Consider the following 18268-nt stretch of genomic DNA (forward strand, 5'->3'; position numbering starts at 1 on the left):
CTGTATTTTTGCCACTATTACAATCCACCCCACAAATTATGGACAAATGCACAAAGTACCATCTCACTTTATCTAGCCTGGATACCAGACCCCAGCCCGATCTCAAGAATATCTATTTGATATCGGGCTGGGGTCTGGTATCCAGGCTACACTTTATCTTACTGACTTACAATTCCTGCTACAATCAGAGGCACCAATATCTTGTTTCCAATCGCAAATCTCATGGTTATAAATTTTCATGGCACACTTTTACTGTCTGATATAAATTAGATACCAATGAAAGAATGTCTGGAATATATTTTAATTAATATCTTTTAGAATATTCATTTCCAGATAGAAAATGTATCACGACCTTGACACATATACATAAGTACGCAGAAAATTACATTTCTCTTTAGTACGCCCCCGCATGCAATACATTTTGGTATCCCCCAAATTGGCATTGAAACTCATGACATTCAATTTGGTACAAAACAGCAACGTACCATTGCGTTCAGCTTGGACATGAAACTGTCCAACCCAAAGCCTTGTAAAGGCCCCATACTCAATACCAGCCTCTATATAATAACTTTCGTTGGTGCTCCGTCCTGTGCCGACTTCTAACGGATAGGTCATCGCCAGGCGGTCATGGGCAGTCCCGATACGCTCAAGGGCAAATCCACCTCCCACGTCGGTTCGCTGAGGATAGGCGCCGTCGGCGTCCGGCCCGTACGTCGTGTCGTCAAACTCCATGTCGGTGCGCGAGTTGGCATAATTCGTTTCCAGGTCTGACAGGTATCGCTCGTAGAACAGCGGGTACCTCTCTCTGATGGCTTCGATTGCGTAGCCTGGAAGCTCGTCTTCAAAGAAATGAGAAACATTTAAAAAACACGGCCAGGTCACAATGAACTAAAAAAAAAAACATGAAACATGTCACCAGTAGAATTGCTGATCACAAAATATATATAGGAAAACGAGTAAATTCAGCTCTTCGCGCTGATTATGTAGCTTTTCTTAGATGTATCATTGTTGCAAATACATATCAAACATTACAACTATATTGTCATGATTAATCACAAATATAGCCCTTAGGCTTGCACGATTAATCACATTCCAAAACTGAAATCATAATCTGAGGAAGAAATGATTGACAGAAAATATACACTGCAGCTCTCCCCAGATCTGTCTATGTTGACTCATTGCACAGATATACATATTACATATTTTGATGATTGAATAAAAAGTATTCCTACAACTTTCTCAGTATTGCTGATACTACATATGCAAAATTAATAATAAAGTTTATTGCAAAGTCTTGCCCGTGGGCTAATTGCAGGTAACATGAGAGATTCAGACAAGGTAAAAAAACAATATCAAAGGTGTCTACTCTAGTCTAAAACTAGTAAAAGCTAACTCTATATCCTGGGTTATTGGGTTCGACTCCTTTTTCGAAGACAGTGGAAGACGAAAGATCCCACCTTTTCTATTATGTGTGTGTTTTGTGAAGTTAGAAGGAGAATTGTTTTCTTTTTGTCGGTGAATGTTAAGAAGTTTGGATGGAATTTGGTGACCTCTTCAAACAGCTCTTTTCTTTCGTGATCACAGAAAGAGCAGTTTGATAAAATGTGTGTCGTCTTCCACCATGTTTGACCTGCACTGTTTGCACGTTCTTTTACATACAGGTAGCTGATGTTCTTCCAAAATCTGTACATTCCGTGCACGGACAATCGAGAATTTCGTCGATCAACCTTTGACACATAACCGCTGTGATATTACACAGAGAGCGTCATCTCTGCTGCTGACAAACACACCTGGTAACCCAACATTCGGGTCAAAGTTCCTGGTCTCGGGCAGGAACAGTGCTGTGGTGACACCTGGACTTTGTGGGTCGGTGTAGGTTAGAGCCCAGTGCTCATCAGGTCGGATGGTGATCCTGTCCGTATTGGGTAGGTCAGCGAGTGGGGTGCCGTCATACTCTGCGTACGCGCTCAGATCGTTGAGGAAGGTGTCCATCCCAATCTCATTAGCCACGGCATCGCCGAGGGTACTAACTGCATTGGCGTACGCCCTTCTTACGTCCTCGTAATTGAATTCTAGAAAATAGACACGATGAATTCGAAGTAATTGCGGTTTAAATATAATGTCTTCGTAACTAATCTTTGCAATAACATTAATTGTGGCTCCCGTTTACTTCAGTGTTGATCTCATTGATCCAAATGTACACGTGTTGTAAATTGCACGCATTTATGTGCAACTTATTTATTATTTTATTTCCGTTGATTAGTTAATTCAATCAGTAATGATTTTCATTTTTTATCATGAAGAAGATATTGAAATTCTCTATTGTGCTGATAACCTTCTTCATGTTAAGCAAACGCAGCTAATAATTTTCTTTTTTGGACTCAAATATATGTAACATATGTAGTTTGCGGCAAGTAGGAGATTTGTATAATCGGAATATTTCATGGAAATATGAGGTCTCCGAACTCTTCTTGTAATATGTAAATTGCTGACTGCAGGGCGAATCGTAATTTGAATACGTGAACTGACTTTTTGTAATTCATTCATTGACGACAGGAGTATTCCATATCCAAGAGCTCGGAGACATCATATCTCCATGAAATATTCTGATCATGCAGATGACTTTTACATCTACATATTCTATGCTTGGTTAACTAAAATATACAGGTCACAGTGTTGACAATCCAATCATTTGCTACATAGAAGAATTATGTCACTTTTGAATCAATTATGCAAATTAGAGACTTATTATCTCCATGAAAAATTTAGATATAGTTTTGGGTGTGTCGCTGACCTGAACCTGCTACTTTTTGGGACAGAAACCTTGTCATGCAAGGAATAACCATGCATATTTGGGGCCCCTAGCAGCTTGCTCTGAAACTGCAAGGACGGTTTTGTCAAACTCTTTCAATGAGAATAACGGTACAAGGGAACGACGGCAGAGATGTACAAAATGAAGTGTAAATTATTGGTGCGTACATTAATGAAGTGTACATTAATGAGGAAATCTTTATTTACAGTGTTTTCCATTATATGACTCAAATACAATGTAACGTGTAGTTTGTTGCAGGAGTATGATTAGCAGATGCCAAATATGCCCTAATTTGCATAATTAAAGCAAAAGTACCATAATTTTCTGAGTGGTACATGACTGAACTGTCAACATGATGACCTATGTAACATAGTTAAATGAGTGCATAACCACGCGTAGCTTATGCAGATGTGAAAGTCATTTGCATAATCAGAATATTTCATGCAGATATGAGGTCTCCGAACTCTTGTTTGCATTATTGTTATGTGCTAATCTTCAAATCTCGTGGCAGATCCTACGGTGCCAAAAGGTAGTATCAAAGCTGGCCAGGGAGTATATCCGGAGTCAAATGAGCACCGGTAAGTTTGATACTTTAATTACGCCACCGTGGATCTGGTTGGAGATTACTAATCTTCCACCTGCCACAAACACCATGTTACGGAAAATCAGACACTTATGTGTTAAACAAGGGTGCTTGAAACAACCCTTCACCATCAATTGATACCCAGTTGGTTTGCACAATTATATTCAAATGCATGTGTATTACAATCCGCAATACGTACTTTTCGTACTTTTAACTCCCCTTCCGCCAACAGGAGCCACATAGAGCACAAGGGTGAGACAAAGCAGAAAACCGAGGATGACTCTAAAATGGGAGAAATCACTGTCGTTTAGATTAAGGCAGAGGTCACAACTATTGCTGATGATGCTAAATCACATATAACATCACGTCACGTCACGTCCCAAGTGCTATGCATGGGAAAGGCGACAGGTATCTTTAGGTAGCCAAGGAACTTGAGCTGAGGCAAAACATATGTCGCTGTTTCTCCAGTTTCATTCCAATACCTACTTGTCTTAAAGACATTGTTGGCTTTCTGTAACAATGGATATCCGCAGCATTTTGTTCGATGGATCTATGATGTATTGATAGTGATAACTGCAGGGTCTCTCCTGTCATGCCACCTGAAATAAAACTTTGAGGGGCTTTGATATGTAACCCCAAACCTAACAACCCAATGGCATGCTCTTGCTATTGTTAATGTTTCCTTATGCCGTAAGCCTTTCTTTAGCAATAAATTTGATTCATTCGTTCATACAAGACGTTCATATTCAGGAACAAGATGACAGAACCGGCATAACGTTCCACAGTTTTTCAGCGTCCACACTTGTTTATCAGGTACCAAATTTAATATTTGTCGGTTCTGTGGGTAAAGAGCAACCACGGCACCACCAAGCATACAACGAAATGTCAGCACGCTGTATGCAATACAGCTGTTGTCCATTTCAAGGAAGTTGTCATTATTACATACAAACGTACAAAACGCCGCTTACACAACAAATCGTTTTTTGCCTGATGGGCTTCGTGCTAGGGACAGACCGATTGAACAAGATTCAAGCTAGCATAAGGAGAGAGATATTCACATACTCCCTCTGGCACTTTTCCAGATGTCTGCAGTCGTCTAGTGGCAGATGATTTGATATCTTCATACGTATGTTTTGTTATCTAGCAGCAATAATTCTCTCATTACGGTGACCAGAGTCGACTTAATGAAAGCAAATTCTTCCAGCATCATAACCATAACATTTACATGTAGATAAGGGGTATCGTAGTAAATTGTTAAATACCAGGCGAGACACATACAGCTACAAAATCATGGTTTGGAACACATTTTGAAATGATCGGAATGACTTATTATGTGGTAATGGCCAAGTGCCAATGGCACGGCGCACCCTCTGCGCACTTCTGTTGTTCCACATTCCCTTTGTCTATGTCTTTTGCCAACGGCCACAGGTGTTGACGTCACCGGACATAATAGAGTATGGTGCTAAAGTAACATATCTGTGGGGAGAAGCTTTCCCGTAGTATGAGAAATGGACCGGATGTAGCCGAATATTTGACCTTATAAATTATCGCTTGCATGCTGAACAAAATGTCCAATATTCACTTCAAATTCACTTATAAATTGAAAGTTAGGGTACCGTATAACAGTTTCTTCCTGAACGAAATCTATATATTTAGTCTACTAACTCATTACTACATAAATCTCTTAATGTTTTCCACTCAACTCATTCTGGATCACATAACCTTCTTGACGAAGTAAATGAGGGACTAATCTATGCAAATAATGTACCTTAAGCAGAATGACAAAAGAAATGGTAAGGCATTTTTTTATAAAGATCCTTCATGACGGCGGCAGAAAAGAAATAAACCATAATTTCTTGAATCAGCTATTTTTCAGTCTCACTCCGAGGCAGTCCGTGCCTTCCGTCTGTGCCAGCTCACTACCAACTTTCCCTGTTACCAACTAACTCACCAAATACACTGCAAAACCTTTACGATAAACTGTTTTGCGAAATCCCTGTAAAACTGACGTTTCATAACATTTTAACAGAAACTAGTCGTACTCACCGCATGGTGACAATTCTTTGAGGAGCTATAGCTACTGAATGTCCGACCCTGTTGAAAGCCTGTTGAATTTTCTTCACGTTTTTGCCGCACCCTGTATTTTGTCTGTTTTTATGGATGACTGAGCATAAACAATTTGGCTGAACATGGGTGCCAAATTATCGAACGTAATCGAGTGTGTTCATGACGTCAAAGATGCCCTCTCACCATCGTGTGAGACGAAGGAGATACCTCACGTGACCTACTGTTTACTTCTCATATACAATAAGAGACAATATTTTTCCATCTTATTGACCCATGAACAACGTTTTGGGAAGCCGGGGACTATCGTAAACTTTCCACCTTTTCCGTGAGATTTCTTTAGCTGATCATGATGTTTTCTCGTTTGTAGAATAACATTACATGGATTTCCACAGACATCAATATGCGTAGAGCGATATATACGACAATTCACTATACAATATACAAAAACCAACATCACTTTATCACTCTTATTCATGTACAGGTGTCATGTCGTGTGGACACACACCAAACAACCGCAAATTACCCGATAAAATCAAGTGTGTGTAATAACAAAGACAGTTTTGGTCTCTTGCGTCATCGGGGAAAATAAATTATTTTTGCTCACATTGCCAAGTGTTTGATCGGTTTTGTCACCTTTGGTTCTGTACATTCTGCTAATACTAGTTAAGACTACTAGATCATACATCAACAGACGGAGGAAAACTTCAGTAAAATTTCGGTAAAATTTGAACAATGTACATGTATGTGCACTAGTGGAAAAAAGGAGGCATTGGCGTTCGGTATTCACCTGCGGTCATCTATACTATAGATTTATTTAGCAGTTTGTCAAGGTATGGACGTGTATCAAAGTCATTCCTCCATATTGCAGTCTTCAAATAAGTCTTCAAATAACTGTAACCAGGCACCGATCCTGCCGTATTAAAGACTGGCGAACCGTCAAAGTTGTGCCTTGTCCCAACGGAATCAATGAACTTTATTTACGCGTTTACGTTTTGCAACCACAATAGAATAACAAATTATCGAACGCACTCTAGCGTACATTGTATGTTGATAAGAAGTTCTTCCTGTCTCGTTGCACCCTACTACGAGCTGTGAGTTACACATGACCCCACGGCGAAGCGCAGGGCACTGCTGAATACCTGCCAACCCATTAGTTTCCTAGTTAAAGCAAATTTTATTCATAAGGACGTGTGTTTTGAATTTTTTTTACCTTAGACATTGTGACTTTGTGATGTCATAATTTAGCGCCATCATGCTCCAGTGCAAATCGCGGGTAGACTCAATCCATAATATTTGTTGACGTTTCCATGATGTCTATATGTAATACCTTGTAATGGATACAGTGCTGGGAACATTTGTAAAGCATGACGTGCTAAGATGAAATCATGTCCTTTTGGCGTACATCGCTAGGTGTACCCTCTCTTTCTGAGACTGGACCAACCCTTTGGGGTGCGGGAGGGCCACTAAGTCCTTCATGTGTATGATGGCCTTGGCGAGGCGCACGACTAAAAGGACACTCGTTACCGACAGTAGAACACGTGCCGTGTGCAGAAAAACACTTCCATGAATACTTGTCAATGTCCAGACGATGAACATGGCGACAGGGACGTGTGTTGTGACGACGGCTCGACACGGCTCGCGGAACCTGGCGAAAAACAGTGAAATTAATGTCTGTTAGGACCAGAAATTAACGTTAACATAACGTTATCATCAATTGTCTTGTTGCTCCTATTGTGAAAACAGTTAACCCCCCCCCCCCCCTCTCATCGTATATAGATAGAGAAGGGACCAATAGAAATAAGATTTCTGAGCTAAGCAGATTTTTACTTTGACAAATGACTTTTTGTATGCCCCAAATATTCTGTTAGACATATTTCACTGTAGTGACCGTACACAAGGATATTATCTAACATACATTTACGTCAATAGTAAATTTAAATACAGTTCACCTATAGTCTGTGTAACACAAACTCTGCTAGTCTTCAAGCAGGCATGTCAGCTGGATAACAAAAGAGAAGAATTTGGCCAAATAGGGACAAATACGTTGCCATGGTATCTCAGTCAGTCTTTTGCATTCTATTCAGCGAACAACTATCCCGCCGGTTCAGTTCACTCTTAGGCCAATCAACTTCTACTAGAATTTTATTCCTAACTTGGCCCAAGTCCCCTATTATCATTGGCCAGGCGGGAGTCTGGTACCGGTAGAAACTAAAACTCTGCTGTGCGGGGCTGTAACTGGCACCATTGCATATTGCATATTGAACCCGTCCCATTCTCCGCCTATTTTTGTTGGTGACTAACAGGGTCAAATTACTTGTCACGAGACTCGTGACTGTTTGTGTATCATCTGTGCCAGGCAGTAGAAAGTCCACAAAGAATGACGTATGACATGAGCGTTATCGTTGACGTTAGTTTTTGTGTAGAATTGTAGACGTAACTGTTACCTGTAACAGTCACATGATAAACGAAGGGTCGTCATACAGGTATGACACGTATTTTATACGGACAGGACAGAAGAGACTCGAGAGCTTTGGTATACGGCTGAATACCAGGCTAGAACAGTGTAGAAAACTATTGATGTTACTCGTTACTTAATTTCACCTAGTCTGTCTGCGGCTTATGATCAGAATGGGAATGCTATATATGTTGACACAAAAATGACATGCAATGAATGTTCAACTTCTATTTCTACATTTTATTGAGGATGGAAATTCGAAGCAAGTTCCCAAAAAGTAGTGGGCTGCGGTGCGCGAGCAAATGTAACTGGATCATTACCAATATCATAAGTAATATCTGACAGTTAGTCTCCATTTTACTCGCTTTCCGTATACTGATATCTGCCTCGTGCAAGGTGTTAGATTGATTATGAATGACTAGTCTGACGTATATAACGTTAAATATATCTATATATCTACAACGTTTCTAGATGGCATAATTATGTTTAATAAGGTGCAAAATATCAGATTATCTAAAAAGCAGCTAAGTTACATTCATTGTCAGTGGTGTATGATTGAAGTGCTTCATATGTTTGCGCTCCGTATTGACCGTTAGTATAACGTTGGCTATAAGGGTAGATCTATACGTTGCAGGTTTTGGGTATTACTTTCTGAATTTTCTTTGAAGCACAGTGATTGAAGCAAGACTTCAAAACTCAATTTCTCCATTTTCTGATAAACTGACCCCATCTCTAACAGGCCTCAGTGCCAGTAGCACCCTTGCGTGTTTGGTTAAAAACGCCACCTCAAAAGTGAAGGGATCTTAGGAAGTCTTGAACATCATGAATACTGGTGTTTCGATTTGCAAGGCTCAGCACCTTTACACTACTAGTATTGTTTTGGGCCCCCAAAAGTCTGAACTTTAGCAATCAGAACATTGACACCATTGATTGGTGAAGGAGGCTAGGGGAACCCATGCCCCCTTCACCAGTCAATGATGTCAATGTTCTGATTGCTAAAGTGCAGACTTTGGGGGGCCAAAAACAACTCAAGCTACCACGGGGACGCCACTCTCAGTTACAAATTCATAGGGTGTGAATTCTAATTGTATTCAAATGATATTCCGGAGCAGACTCGCCATTCAAACTGAACTCACTGATATATCTCACTGACTGCTTTTCTTTATGTACTTAACTTAACTTAGTCCACAGCTTTGTTGATTAAAAATGCACTCAAGATATAGGATGAGGGAACAGGTGGTGGCACCTTTGATAGCCCTCGTCCCGAATTAAAGATACAATGGATACAGATATAAAGACTAATAAAAGACAACAGACTAGTAATCACAGACTACGGAGCCCTTAAATCCTGGCAGGAGGCGCACTTAAATGCATTAGATCAGGTTCAGAGGTTACAAAGTGAATTTCCAACCCAAAACATATTTCCATGGACAACAGCCCCTATCAAGTAACTTTCGTTGGTGCTCGGGTCTGTGGCTTGGATCTGTGGCTTGGTTGTGGTTGTCTCCGCTGCAAAACAAAAACAAAAAGGCATTAGTTAATACTAGGAAATTATGCATACAACAATGTATCGCTGTTTCCTTTTAATGTAGCATTATCTATAATAGTGCACTGTTTTTTTAAGTGTCACCCGTTGGTTGGTACCACACAATATAATAATGTATAACGTTATTCATCGATTTGGAAAAAAAGGTATACATGTTGGTGCACTGGTAGGCTAAACTGTCGGTTGGTTCAGAAATGGCGATAGAAGGAAATAAACTGTATTTTTGCCACTATTACAATCCACCCCACAAATCATGGACAAATGCCCAAAGTACCATCTCACTTTACCTCACTGACGCACAATCAGTGCTACAATCAGATTTCCAATCGTAAATCTCACTGTTATAGATTTTCATAACACATGACACACTGTCTGATATAGATGCTATGTATCTGTCGTCAAGTTATAACGTACCAATATTCTAGTATCTTTCAAAACATTCATTTTCAGATAGAAAATGTATCACGACCTTTACACATATACATACGCGTGCAGACACTCATACACAATTCTCCTTGGATTGTCGCTGCATGCTTGCAATACATTTTGATAACTCTCAAATTGGCCTTGAAACAATCACATGACATTGGTAGAAAACAGCAACGTACCATTGAGTTTAACTTTGATTGGAAAACATCCAACCCAAATCATACGTACACCCCCTATAACACCAGCCCCTGTAAAATAACTTTCGGTGGTGCTCGGGGCTGTAGCTTGGATCGTATCATTCAGACGGCCAGGGGTGGTCCCAAAATGCTCAAAAGCAAATCCATCCCCCAGGTCAGTGTGTGTGGGCCGGTAGGGGACGTCGATTTCCGTCCCATACGTGGCGTCGTCAAACTCCACGTTGGTGCGCGAGTTGGCATAATTCGTTTCCAGGTCTGACAGGTATCTCTCGTAGTACCGTGGGTATCTCTCTCTAAGGGCTGCGATGGCGTAGCCTGGAAGCTCGTCTTCAAAGAAATGAGAAACATATTTCAAAATCACGGTCAGTTCTACAGTTCGACATGTTTTGATGTTTTGTAGTTCCTTGTGACCTGACCGTGATTTTGAAATATAGAATCAAAATACAGAAAAACGAGTAAATTCAGCTCTTCACTGATTTTGTAGCTTTGTTTAGATGTATCAATGTTGCAAATACATGTGCAAAGTTGCCACTATATTGTCATAACTGATCCGAAAATAGCGCTTAAACTTGCACGATTAATCACGCATCAGAACTGAAATCATGATTTCTAAGGAAGAAATTCGTACTGTAGCTCTCCCCAGATCTGCCCGTGTTGACTTATTATAATATACCCAGATCTACAAACATATTTTGATGATTGAATAAAAAAAGATTCCTACAACGTACTCATTATTGCTTATAATACATGTACAAAATTAATACAATATCAATTCTTCTTCCAAAATTCGTACGTGGACGAATAATATATTCCGTGGACAATCGAGGATTTCCATCGGCCAACCTTTGATACATACCGCCGTTCTGTCGTCTTGATATTAAATAGCGTCATCACTGCTACTAACAAACACACCTGGTAACCCAACATTCGGGTCAAAGTTACTGGTTTCGGGCAGGAACAGTGCTGTGGTGACACCTGGACTCCGTGGGTCGGTGTAGGTTAGAGCCCAGCGCTCAGGTTGGATGGTGATCCTGTCCGTATTGGGTAGGTCAGCGAGTGGGGTGCCGTCATACTCTGCGTACGCGCTCAGGTCGTTGAGGAAGGTGTCCATTCCAATCTCTTCAGCCACGGCATCGTCCAGTGTTGCAACCGTATTGGCGTACGCCCTTCTTGCGTCCTCGTAATTGAATTCTAGAAAATAGACACGATGAATTCGAAGTAATTGCGGTTTAAATATAATGTCTTCGTAACTAATCTTTGCAATAACATTAATTGTGGCTCCCGTTTACTTCAGTGTTGATCTCATTGATCCAAATGTACATGTGTTGTAAATAGCACGCATTTATGTGCAATTTATTTATTACTCTACTTCCGTTGATTAGTTAATTCAATCAGTAATGATTTGCAATTTTTATCATGAAGAAGATATTGAACTTCTCTATTGTGCTGATAACCTTCTTCATGTTCAGCAAACGCAGCTAATAATGATCTCCATGAAAAATTTTCTTTTTTGGACTCAAATATATGTAACATATGTAGTTTGCGGCAGGTAGGAGATTTTTATAATCAGAATATTTCATGGAAATATGAGGTCTCCGAACTCTTCTTGTATTATGTAAATTGACATTAATTGCTGACTGCAGGGCGAGTCGTAATTTGAATACGTGAATTGACTTTTGTAATTCATTCATTGACGACAGGAGTATTCCATATCCAAGAGCTCGGAGACATCATATCTCCATGAAATATTCTGATTATGCAGATGACTTTCACAGCTACATATTCTACGCTTGGTTAATGTACACCTTTAACTAAATTATACAGGTCACAATGTTGACAATCCAATCATTTGCTACATAGAAGAATTATGTCACTTTTGAATCAATTATGCAAATTAGAGACTTATTATCTTCATGAAAAATTAGATATAGTTTTGGTGTGTCGCTGACCTGAACCTGCTATTTTTGTGACAGATACATTGTCACGCAAGGAATCATGCATATTTGGGGCCCTTGCATATTTCAGCTTGCTCTAAAACTGCAAGGACGGTTTTGTCAACCTCTTTCAATGAGAATAACGGAACAAGGGAACGACGGAAGAGATGTACAAAATGAAGTGTAAATTATTGATGCGTACATTAATGAAGTTTACATTAATGAGGAAATCTTTATTTACAGTGTTTTCCATTATATGACTCAAATACAATGTAACGTTTAGTTTGTTGCAGGAGTAAGATTAGCAGATACAAAATATACCCTAATTTGCATAATTAAAGCAAAAGTACCATAATTTTCTGAGTAGTACATAACTGGACTGTCAACATGGTGGCCTATGTAAGATAGTTAAAGGAGTGCATAACCACGCGTAGCTTATGCAGATCTGAAAGTCATTTGCATAATAAGAATATTTCATGCAGATATGAGGTCTCCGAACTCTTGTTTGCATTATTGTTATGTGCTAATCTTCAAATCTCGTGGTAGATCCTACGGTGCCAAAAGGTAGTATCAAAGCTGGCCAGGGAGTATATCCGGAGTCAAATGAGCACCGGTAAGTTTGATACTTTAATTACGCCACCGTGGATCTTGTTGGAGATTACTAATCTTCCACCTGCCACAAACACCATGTTACGGAAAATCAGACACTTATGTGTTAAAGAAGGGTGCTTGAAACAACCCTTCATCATCAATTGATACCCAGTTGGTTTGCACAATTATATTCAAATGCATGTGTATAACAATCCGCAATACGTACTTTTGGTTCTTTTAACTCCCCTTCCGCCAACAGGAGCCACATAGAGCACAAGGGTGAGACAAAGCAGAAAACCGAGGATGACTCTAAAATGGGAGAAATCATTGTCATTTAGATTAAGGCAGAGGTCACAACTATTGCTGATGATGCTAAATCACATATAACATCACGTCACGTCACGTCCCAAGTGCTATGCATGGGAAAGGCGACAGGTATCTTTAGGTAGCCAAGGAACTTGAGCTGAGGCAAAACATATGTCGCTGTTTCTCCAGCTTCATTCCAATACCTACTTGTCTTAAAGACATTGTTGGCTTTCTGTAACAATGGATATCCGCAGCAATTTGTTCGATGGATCTATGATGTATTGATAGTGATAACTGCAGGGTCTCTCCTAGTCATGCCACCTGAAATAAAACATTGATGGGCTTTGATATGTAACCCCAAACCTAACAACCCAATGGCATGCTCTTGCTATTGTTAATGTTTCCTTATGCCGTAAGCCTTTCTTTAGCAATAAATTTGATTCATTCGTTCATACAAGACGCTTCATATTCGGGAACAAGATGACAGTACCGGCATAACGTTCCACAGTTTTTCAGCGTCCACACTTGTTTATCAGGTACCAAATTTAATATTTGTCGGTTATGTGCGTAAAGAGCAACCACGGCACCACCAAGCATACAACGAAACCATTGTCAGCACGCTGTATGCAATACAGCTGTTGTTCATTGCAAGGAAGTTACATTATTACATACAAACGTACAAAACGCCGCTTACACAACAAATCATTTTTTACCTGATGGGCCTCGTGCTAGGGACAGACCGATTGAACAAGATTCAAGCTAGCATGAGGAGAGAGATATTCACATACTCCCTCTGGCACTTTTCCAGATGTCTGCAGTCGTCTAGTGGCAGATGATTTGATATCTTCATACGTATGTTTTGTTATCTAGCAGCAATAATTCTGTCATTACGGTGACCAGAGTCGACTTAATGAAAGCAAATTCTTCCAGCATCATAACCATAACATTTACATGTAGATAAGGGGTATCGTAGTAAATTGTTTAATACCAGGCGAGACAAATACAGCTACAAAATCATGGTTTGGAACACATTTTGAAATGATCGGAATGACTTATTATGTGGTAATGGCCAAGTGCCAATGGCACGGCGCACCCTCTGCGCACTTCTGTTGTTCCACATTCCCCTTGTCTATGTCTTTTGCCAACGGCCACAGGTGTTGACGTCACCGGACATAATAGAGTATGGTGCTAAAGTAACATATCTGTGGGGAGGAGCTTTCCCGTAGTATGAGAAATGGACCGGATGTAGCCGAGTATTTGACCTTATAAATTATCGCTTGCATGCTGAACAAAATGTCCAATATTCACTTCAAATTCACTTATAAATTGAAATTTAGGGTACCGTATAACAGTTTCTTCCTGAACGAAATCTATATATTTAGTCTACTAACTCATTACTACATAAACCTCTTAATGTTTTCCACTCAACTCATTCTGGATCACATAACCTTCTTGACGAAGTAAATGAGGGACTAATCTATGCAAATAATGTACCTTAAGCAGAATGACAAAAGAAATGGTAAGGCATTTTTTATAAAGATCCTTCATGACGGCGGCAGAAAAGAAATAAACCATAATTTCTTGAATCAGCTATTTTTCAGTCTCACTCCGAGGCAGTCCGTGCCTTCCGTCTGTGCCAGCTCACTGCCAACTTTCCCTGTTACCAACTAACTCACCAAATACACTGCAAAACTTTTACGATCAACTGTTTTGCGAAATCCCTGTAGAACTGACGTTTCTATAATAACATTTTAACAGAAACTAGTCGTACTCACCGCATGGTGACAATTCTTTAGGAGCTACTGAATGTCCGACCCTGTTGAAAGCCAAGCCTGTTGAATTTTCTTCACGTTTTTGTCGCACCCTGTATTTTGCAGTCTGTTTTTAAGTACGACTGAGCATAAACGATTTGGCTGAACATGGGAGTTTGAACAAATCGATTTGTATCAAATTATTCAATGTAATCGAGTGTGTACATGACGTCAAAGATGACCTCTCACCATCCTGTCCGACAACGTAGAATATACCTCACGTGACCTACTGTATACTTCTAATGTACAAATGTAAGAGACAATATTTTTTCATCTTATTGACCCATAGACTCCATTCCGAGTCACCGAGAGGGATTTTAAATAATATTTCTAATAAGTTTGAACCGTTTTGAGTGAAAAAATAATTCAGTCACTAAAGCTCTAAATTGTTCAAACAATTAGAATTGAAGGTTTGAACATGTTTGAACCTATTTATATTTGTTGGAAAAATTGAGAAAGTACGGTAGCTGACGCCGATGCCTTCTCTTTGGTATAATAACGTTACATAAATTTCCACGATGATCACTATGCAATTCACAAAGACAAACATCACTCTAATTCACGCACATGTGTCGTACATATAAAGTTAGCAAATCATCCGATAAAATCGAGTGTTTGTAACAACAAAGACAGTCTTGGTCTCTTGCGTCATCGGGAAAAATGAATTATTTTGCTCACATCGTCAAGTGTTTGATCCGTTTTGTGACCTTTGGGTCTGCACTTTCCGCTAATATTACTTTTAAGCCTTAAAAGACATCTAGATCATACATCAACAGACGGATGAAAACTTCAGGTAAAATTTGAACAATGTACATGTATGTGCACTAGTGAAAAAATGAGGCATTCGCCTGTGGTAATCTATACAATAGATTTATTTAGCAGTTTGTCATGGTATGGACGTGTATCAAAGTCATTCCTCCATATTGTAGTTTTCAAATGAGTCTTCAAATAACTGTAACCAGGCACCGATCCTGTAAGAATGGCGAACCGTCAAATTTGTGCCTTGTCACAACGGAATCAGCTAACGTTATTTACCCGTTTACGTGTTGCAATCATAATATAGAATATCAAATTATCCAGCGCATTCAAGCGTACATTGTATGTTGATACGAAGTTCTTCCTGTCTCGTCGCACCCTACTACGAGCTGTGCGTCTCGCATGACCCCATGGTGAACCCCATGGCGAACTTAAATGCATTTACAGTATGCACCTGGCCAAGGGATATCTTCACCTCCAACATGACTGTTTTTTCTAGTATTTAGGAACTGATGCATTTACCCGTGTTTCTTAAGACTGGTACTTTACCAGTGTTTGTGTAGCATTTAGCAACAGCTATATCAACTTGCGCGTAGATAGTGTTTATAATAAAGAAACTATTATTCAAGTGTGTTTTTGTTAGTGCTTTGGAAATGTTTCTAGCACAAGAAAGAAAACACTGTGACAAATTGAAATATATATATAGCTGACGTATTCCGCACCATAGACGGTGTTGATTTATACGTTCGCAGTAGCACTGTTTTTAAGCCACCTCAGCTGCAAAAATTGTCTTTTTCATTTCAATGTCATGTTTGCACCGAACAATATAGTATCGACTTTCGAGGTATGACATCTTACGGTACGGTAATAAGGTGCCATATAGGTACCAGGTAACACACCATATACGTTACTCCCCAGGTGCAGTATAGTACCAGGTAGCGCACCTGTAATATGTAATAACCAGCTGCTCTTGGGGGGGGGGGGGGGCGAAAACGCTAAAGGGGGGCGAAAACCCTAGTGATCTCGCGGCGAGATCGCTGAGGGGGCGAGATCGCTGTCACACCGGCATAACGTTCCACAGTTTTTCAGCGTCCACACTTGTTTATCAGGTACCAAATTTAATATTTCTCGGTTCTGTGGGTAAAGAGCAACCACGGCACCACCAAGCATACAACGAAACCATTGTCAGCACCCTGTATGCAATACAGCTGTTGTCCATTGCAAGGAAGTTGTCATTATTACATACAAACGTACGAAACGTACGCCGCTTACACAACAAATCATTTTTTGCCTGATGGGCCTCGTGCTAGGGACAGACCGATCGAACAAGATTCAAGCTAGCATTAGGAGAGAGATATTCACATACTCCCTCTGGCACTTTTCCAGATGTCTGCAGTCGTCTAGTGGCAGATGATTTGATATCTTCATACGTATGTTTTGTTATCTAGCAGCAATTATTCTGCCATTACGGTGACCAGAGTGGACTTAATGAAAGTATCGTCTTGCAGCATCATAGCCTTTACATGTAGTTAAAGGCTCTTAAATCATTAGATATATATACTGTAAATGCAGAAATGTTCGCGGTGGATTAATGTTCGCGGTTTATGGTGTTACCGCGAAATTAAATCCACCGCGAAAAGTCCTTTTTCCCGCTACCGCGAAATTCAATCCCCGCGAACTTATATGTATTTACAGTAATAGGGACACATAAGTACAAAATCATGGTGTGTAACAGAATGAATTTTGAATTCCTCTGAAATGATCGGAATGACTTCTTATGTGGTAATGGCCGAGTGCCAATAGCACGGCGCACCTTCTGCGCACTTCTGTTGTTCCACATTCCCTTTGTCTACGTGTTTTGCCATTGGCCACATGTGTTGACGTCACCGGACATAATAGAGTGTGGTGCTAAAGTAACATATCTGTGGGGAGGAGCTTTCCCGTAGTATGAGAAATGGACCGGATGTAGCCGAATATTTGACCTTATAAATTATCGCTTGCATGCTGAACAAAATGTCCAATATTCACTTCAAATTCACTTATAAATTGAAAGTTGGGGTACCGTATAACAGTTTCTTCCTGATCGAAATCTATATATTTAGTCTACTAACTCATTACTACAAATATCTCTTAATGTTTTCCACTCAACTCATTCTGGATCACGTAACCTTCTTGACGAAGTAAATGAGGGACTAATCTATACAAATAATGCGACTTTGTACCATAAGCAGAATGACAAAAGAAATGGTATGGCATTTTGTTATAAAGATCCTTCATGACGGTGGCAAAAAAAAAGAATAAACCATAATTTCTTGAATCAGCTATTTTTCAGTCTCACTGTCACAATCACTTCAGTCTTTCCCTGTTACCAACTAACTCACCAAATACACTGCAAAACTTTTACGACCAACTGTTCTGCGAAATCCCTGTAAAACTGACGTTTCATAACATTTTAACAGAAACTAGTCGTACTCACCGCATGGTGACAATTCTTTAAGGAGCTATAGCTACTGAATGTCCGACCCTGTTGAAAGCCTGTTGAATTTTCTTCACTTTTTTGTCGCACCCTGTATTTTGTCTGAATTTAAGGATGACTGAGCATGAACAATTTGGCTGAACATGGGAGCTTAAACAAATTGATTTGTATCAAATTATTCAATGTAATCGAGTGTGTACATGACGTCAAAGATGACCTCTCACCATCCTGTCCGACAACGTAGGATTTACCTCACGTGACCTACTGTTTACTTCTAATGTGCAAATGTAAGAGACAACATTTCT

At 39.8% G+C, this 18268-nt stretch overlaps 1 protein-coding gene across 6 annotated transcripts; it reads right to left on the reverse strand.

The window, feature by feature from the left end:
• Positions 1 to 280: 280 nt before the first annotated feature.
• On the reverse strand, positions 281 to 18025 carry LOC118413342. 6 transcript variants are annotated; one of them, XM_035816681.1, is made up of 5 exons: positions 17964 to 18025; positions 12841 to 12923; positions 11002 to 11280; positions 10072 to 10416; positions 8863 to 9426 (listed from the first exon to the last, which is right to left on the reverse strand). In XM_035816681.1, exons 1-5 carry the CDS (start codon positions 17966 to 17968, stop codon positions 9302 to 9304), a joined length of 837 nt encoding a protein of 278 aa, XP_035672574.1. In that variant the 5' UTR covers positions 17969 to 18025; the 3' UTR covers positions 8863 to 9301. The 6 variants fall into 6 exon arrangements, with proteins under 6 accessions (XP_035672572.1, XP_035672571.1, XP_035672576.1 ...); XM_035816680.1 differs by lacking the exon at positions 17964 to 18025 and adding an exon at positions 14696 to 14845; XM_035816679.1 differs by lacking the exons at positions 8863 to 9426; positions 10072 to 10416; positions 11002 to 11280; positions 12841 to 12923; positions 17964 to 18025 and adding exons at positions 281 to 839; positions 1791 to 2072; positions 3595 to 3677; positions 14696 to 14807.
• Between the last annotated feature and the right edge of the window lie 243 nt (positions 18026 to 18268).

The sequence above is a fragment of the Branchiostoma floridae genome, chromosome 4 (genome assembly GCF_000003815.2).
Source record: "Branchiostoma floridae strain S238N-H82 chromosome 4, Bfl_VNyyK, whole genome shotgun sequence".
Taxonomy (NCBI): domain Eukaryota; kingdom Metazoa; phylum Chordata; class Leptocardii; order Amphioxiformes; family Branchiostomatidae; genus Branchiostoma; species Branchiostoma floridae.

Coding starts and splice junctions, on each gene's coding strand:
- LOC118413342 (XM_035816679.1), bottom strand. Junction 2,073..3,594: donor GGGAGTTAAAAGTACGAAAA/GTACGTATTGCG, acceptor TCTATTTTCTAG/AATTCAATTACGAGGACGTA. Junction 840..1,790: donor CCCGAATGTTGGGTTACCAG/GTGTGTTTGTCA, acceptor ATTTCTTTGAAG/ACGAGCTTCCAGGCTACGCA.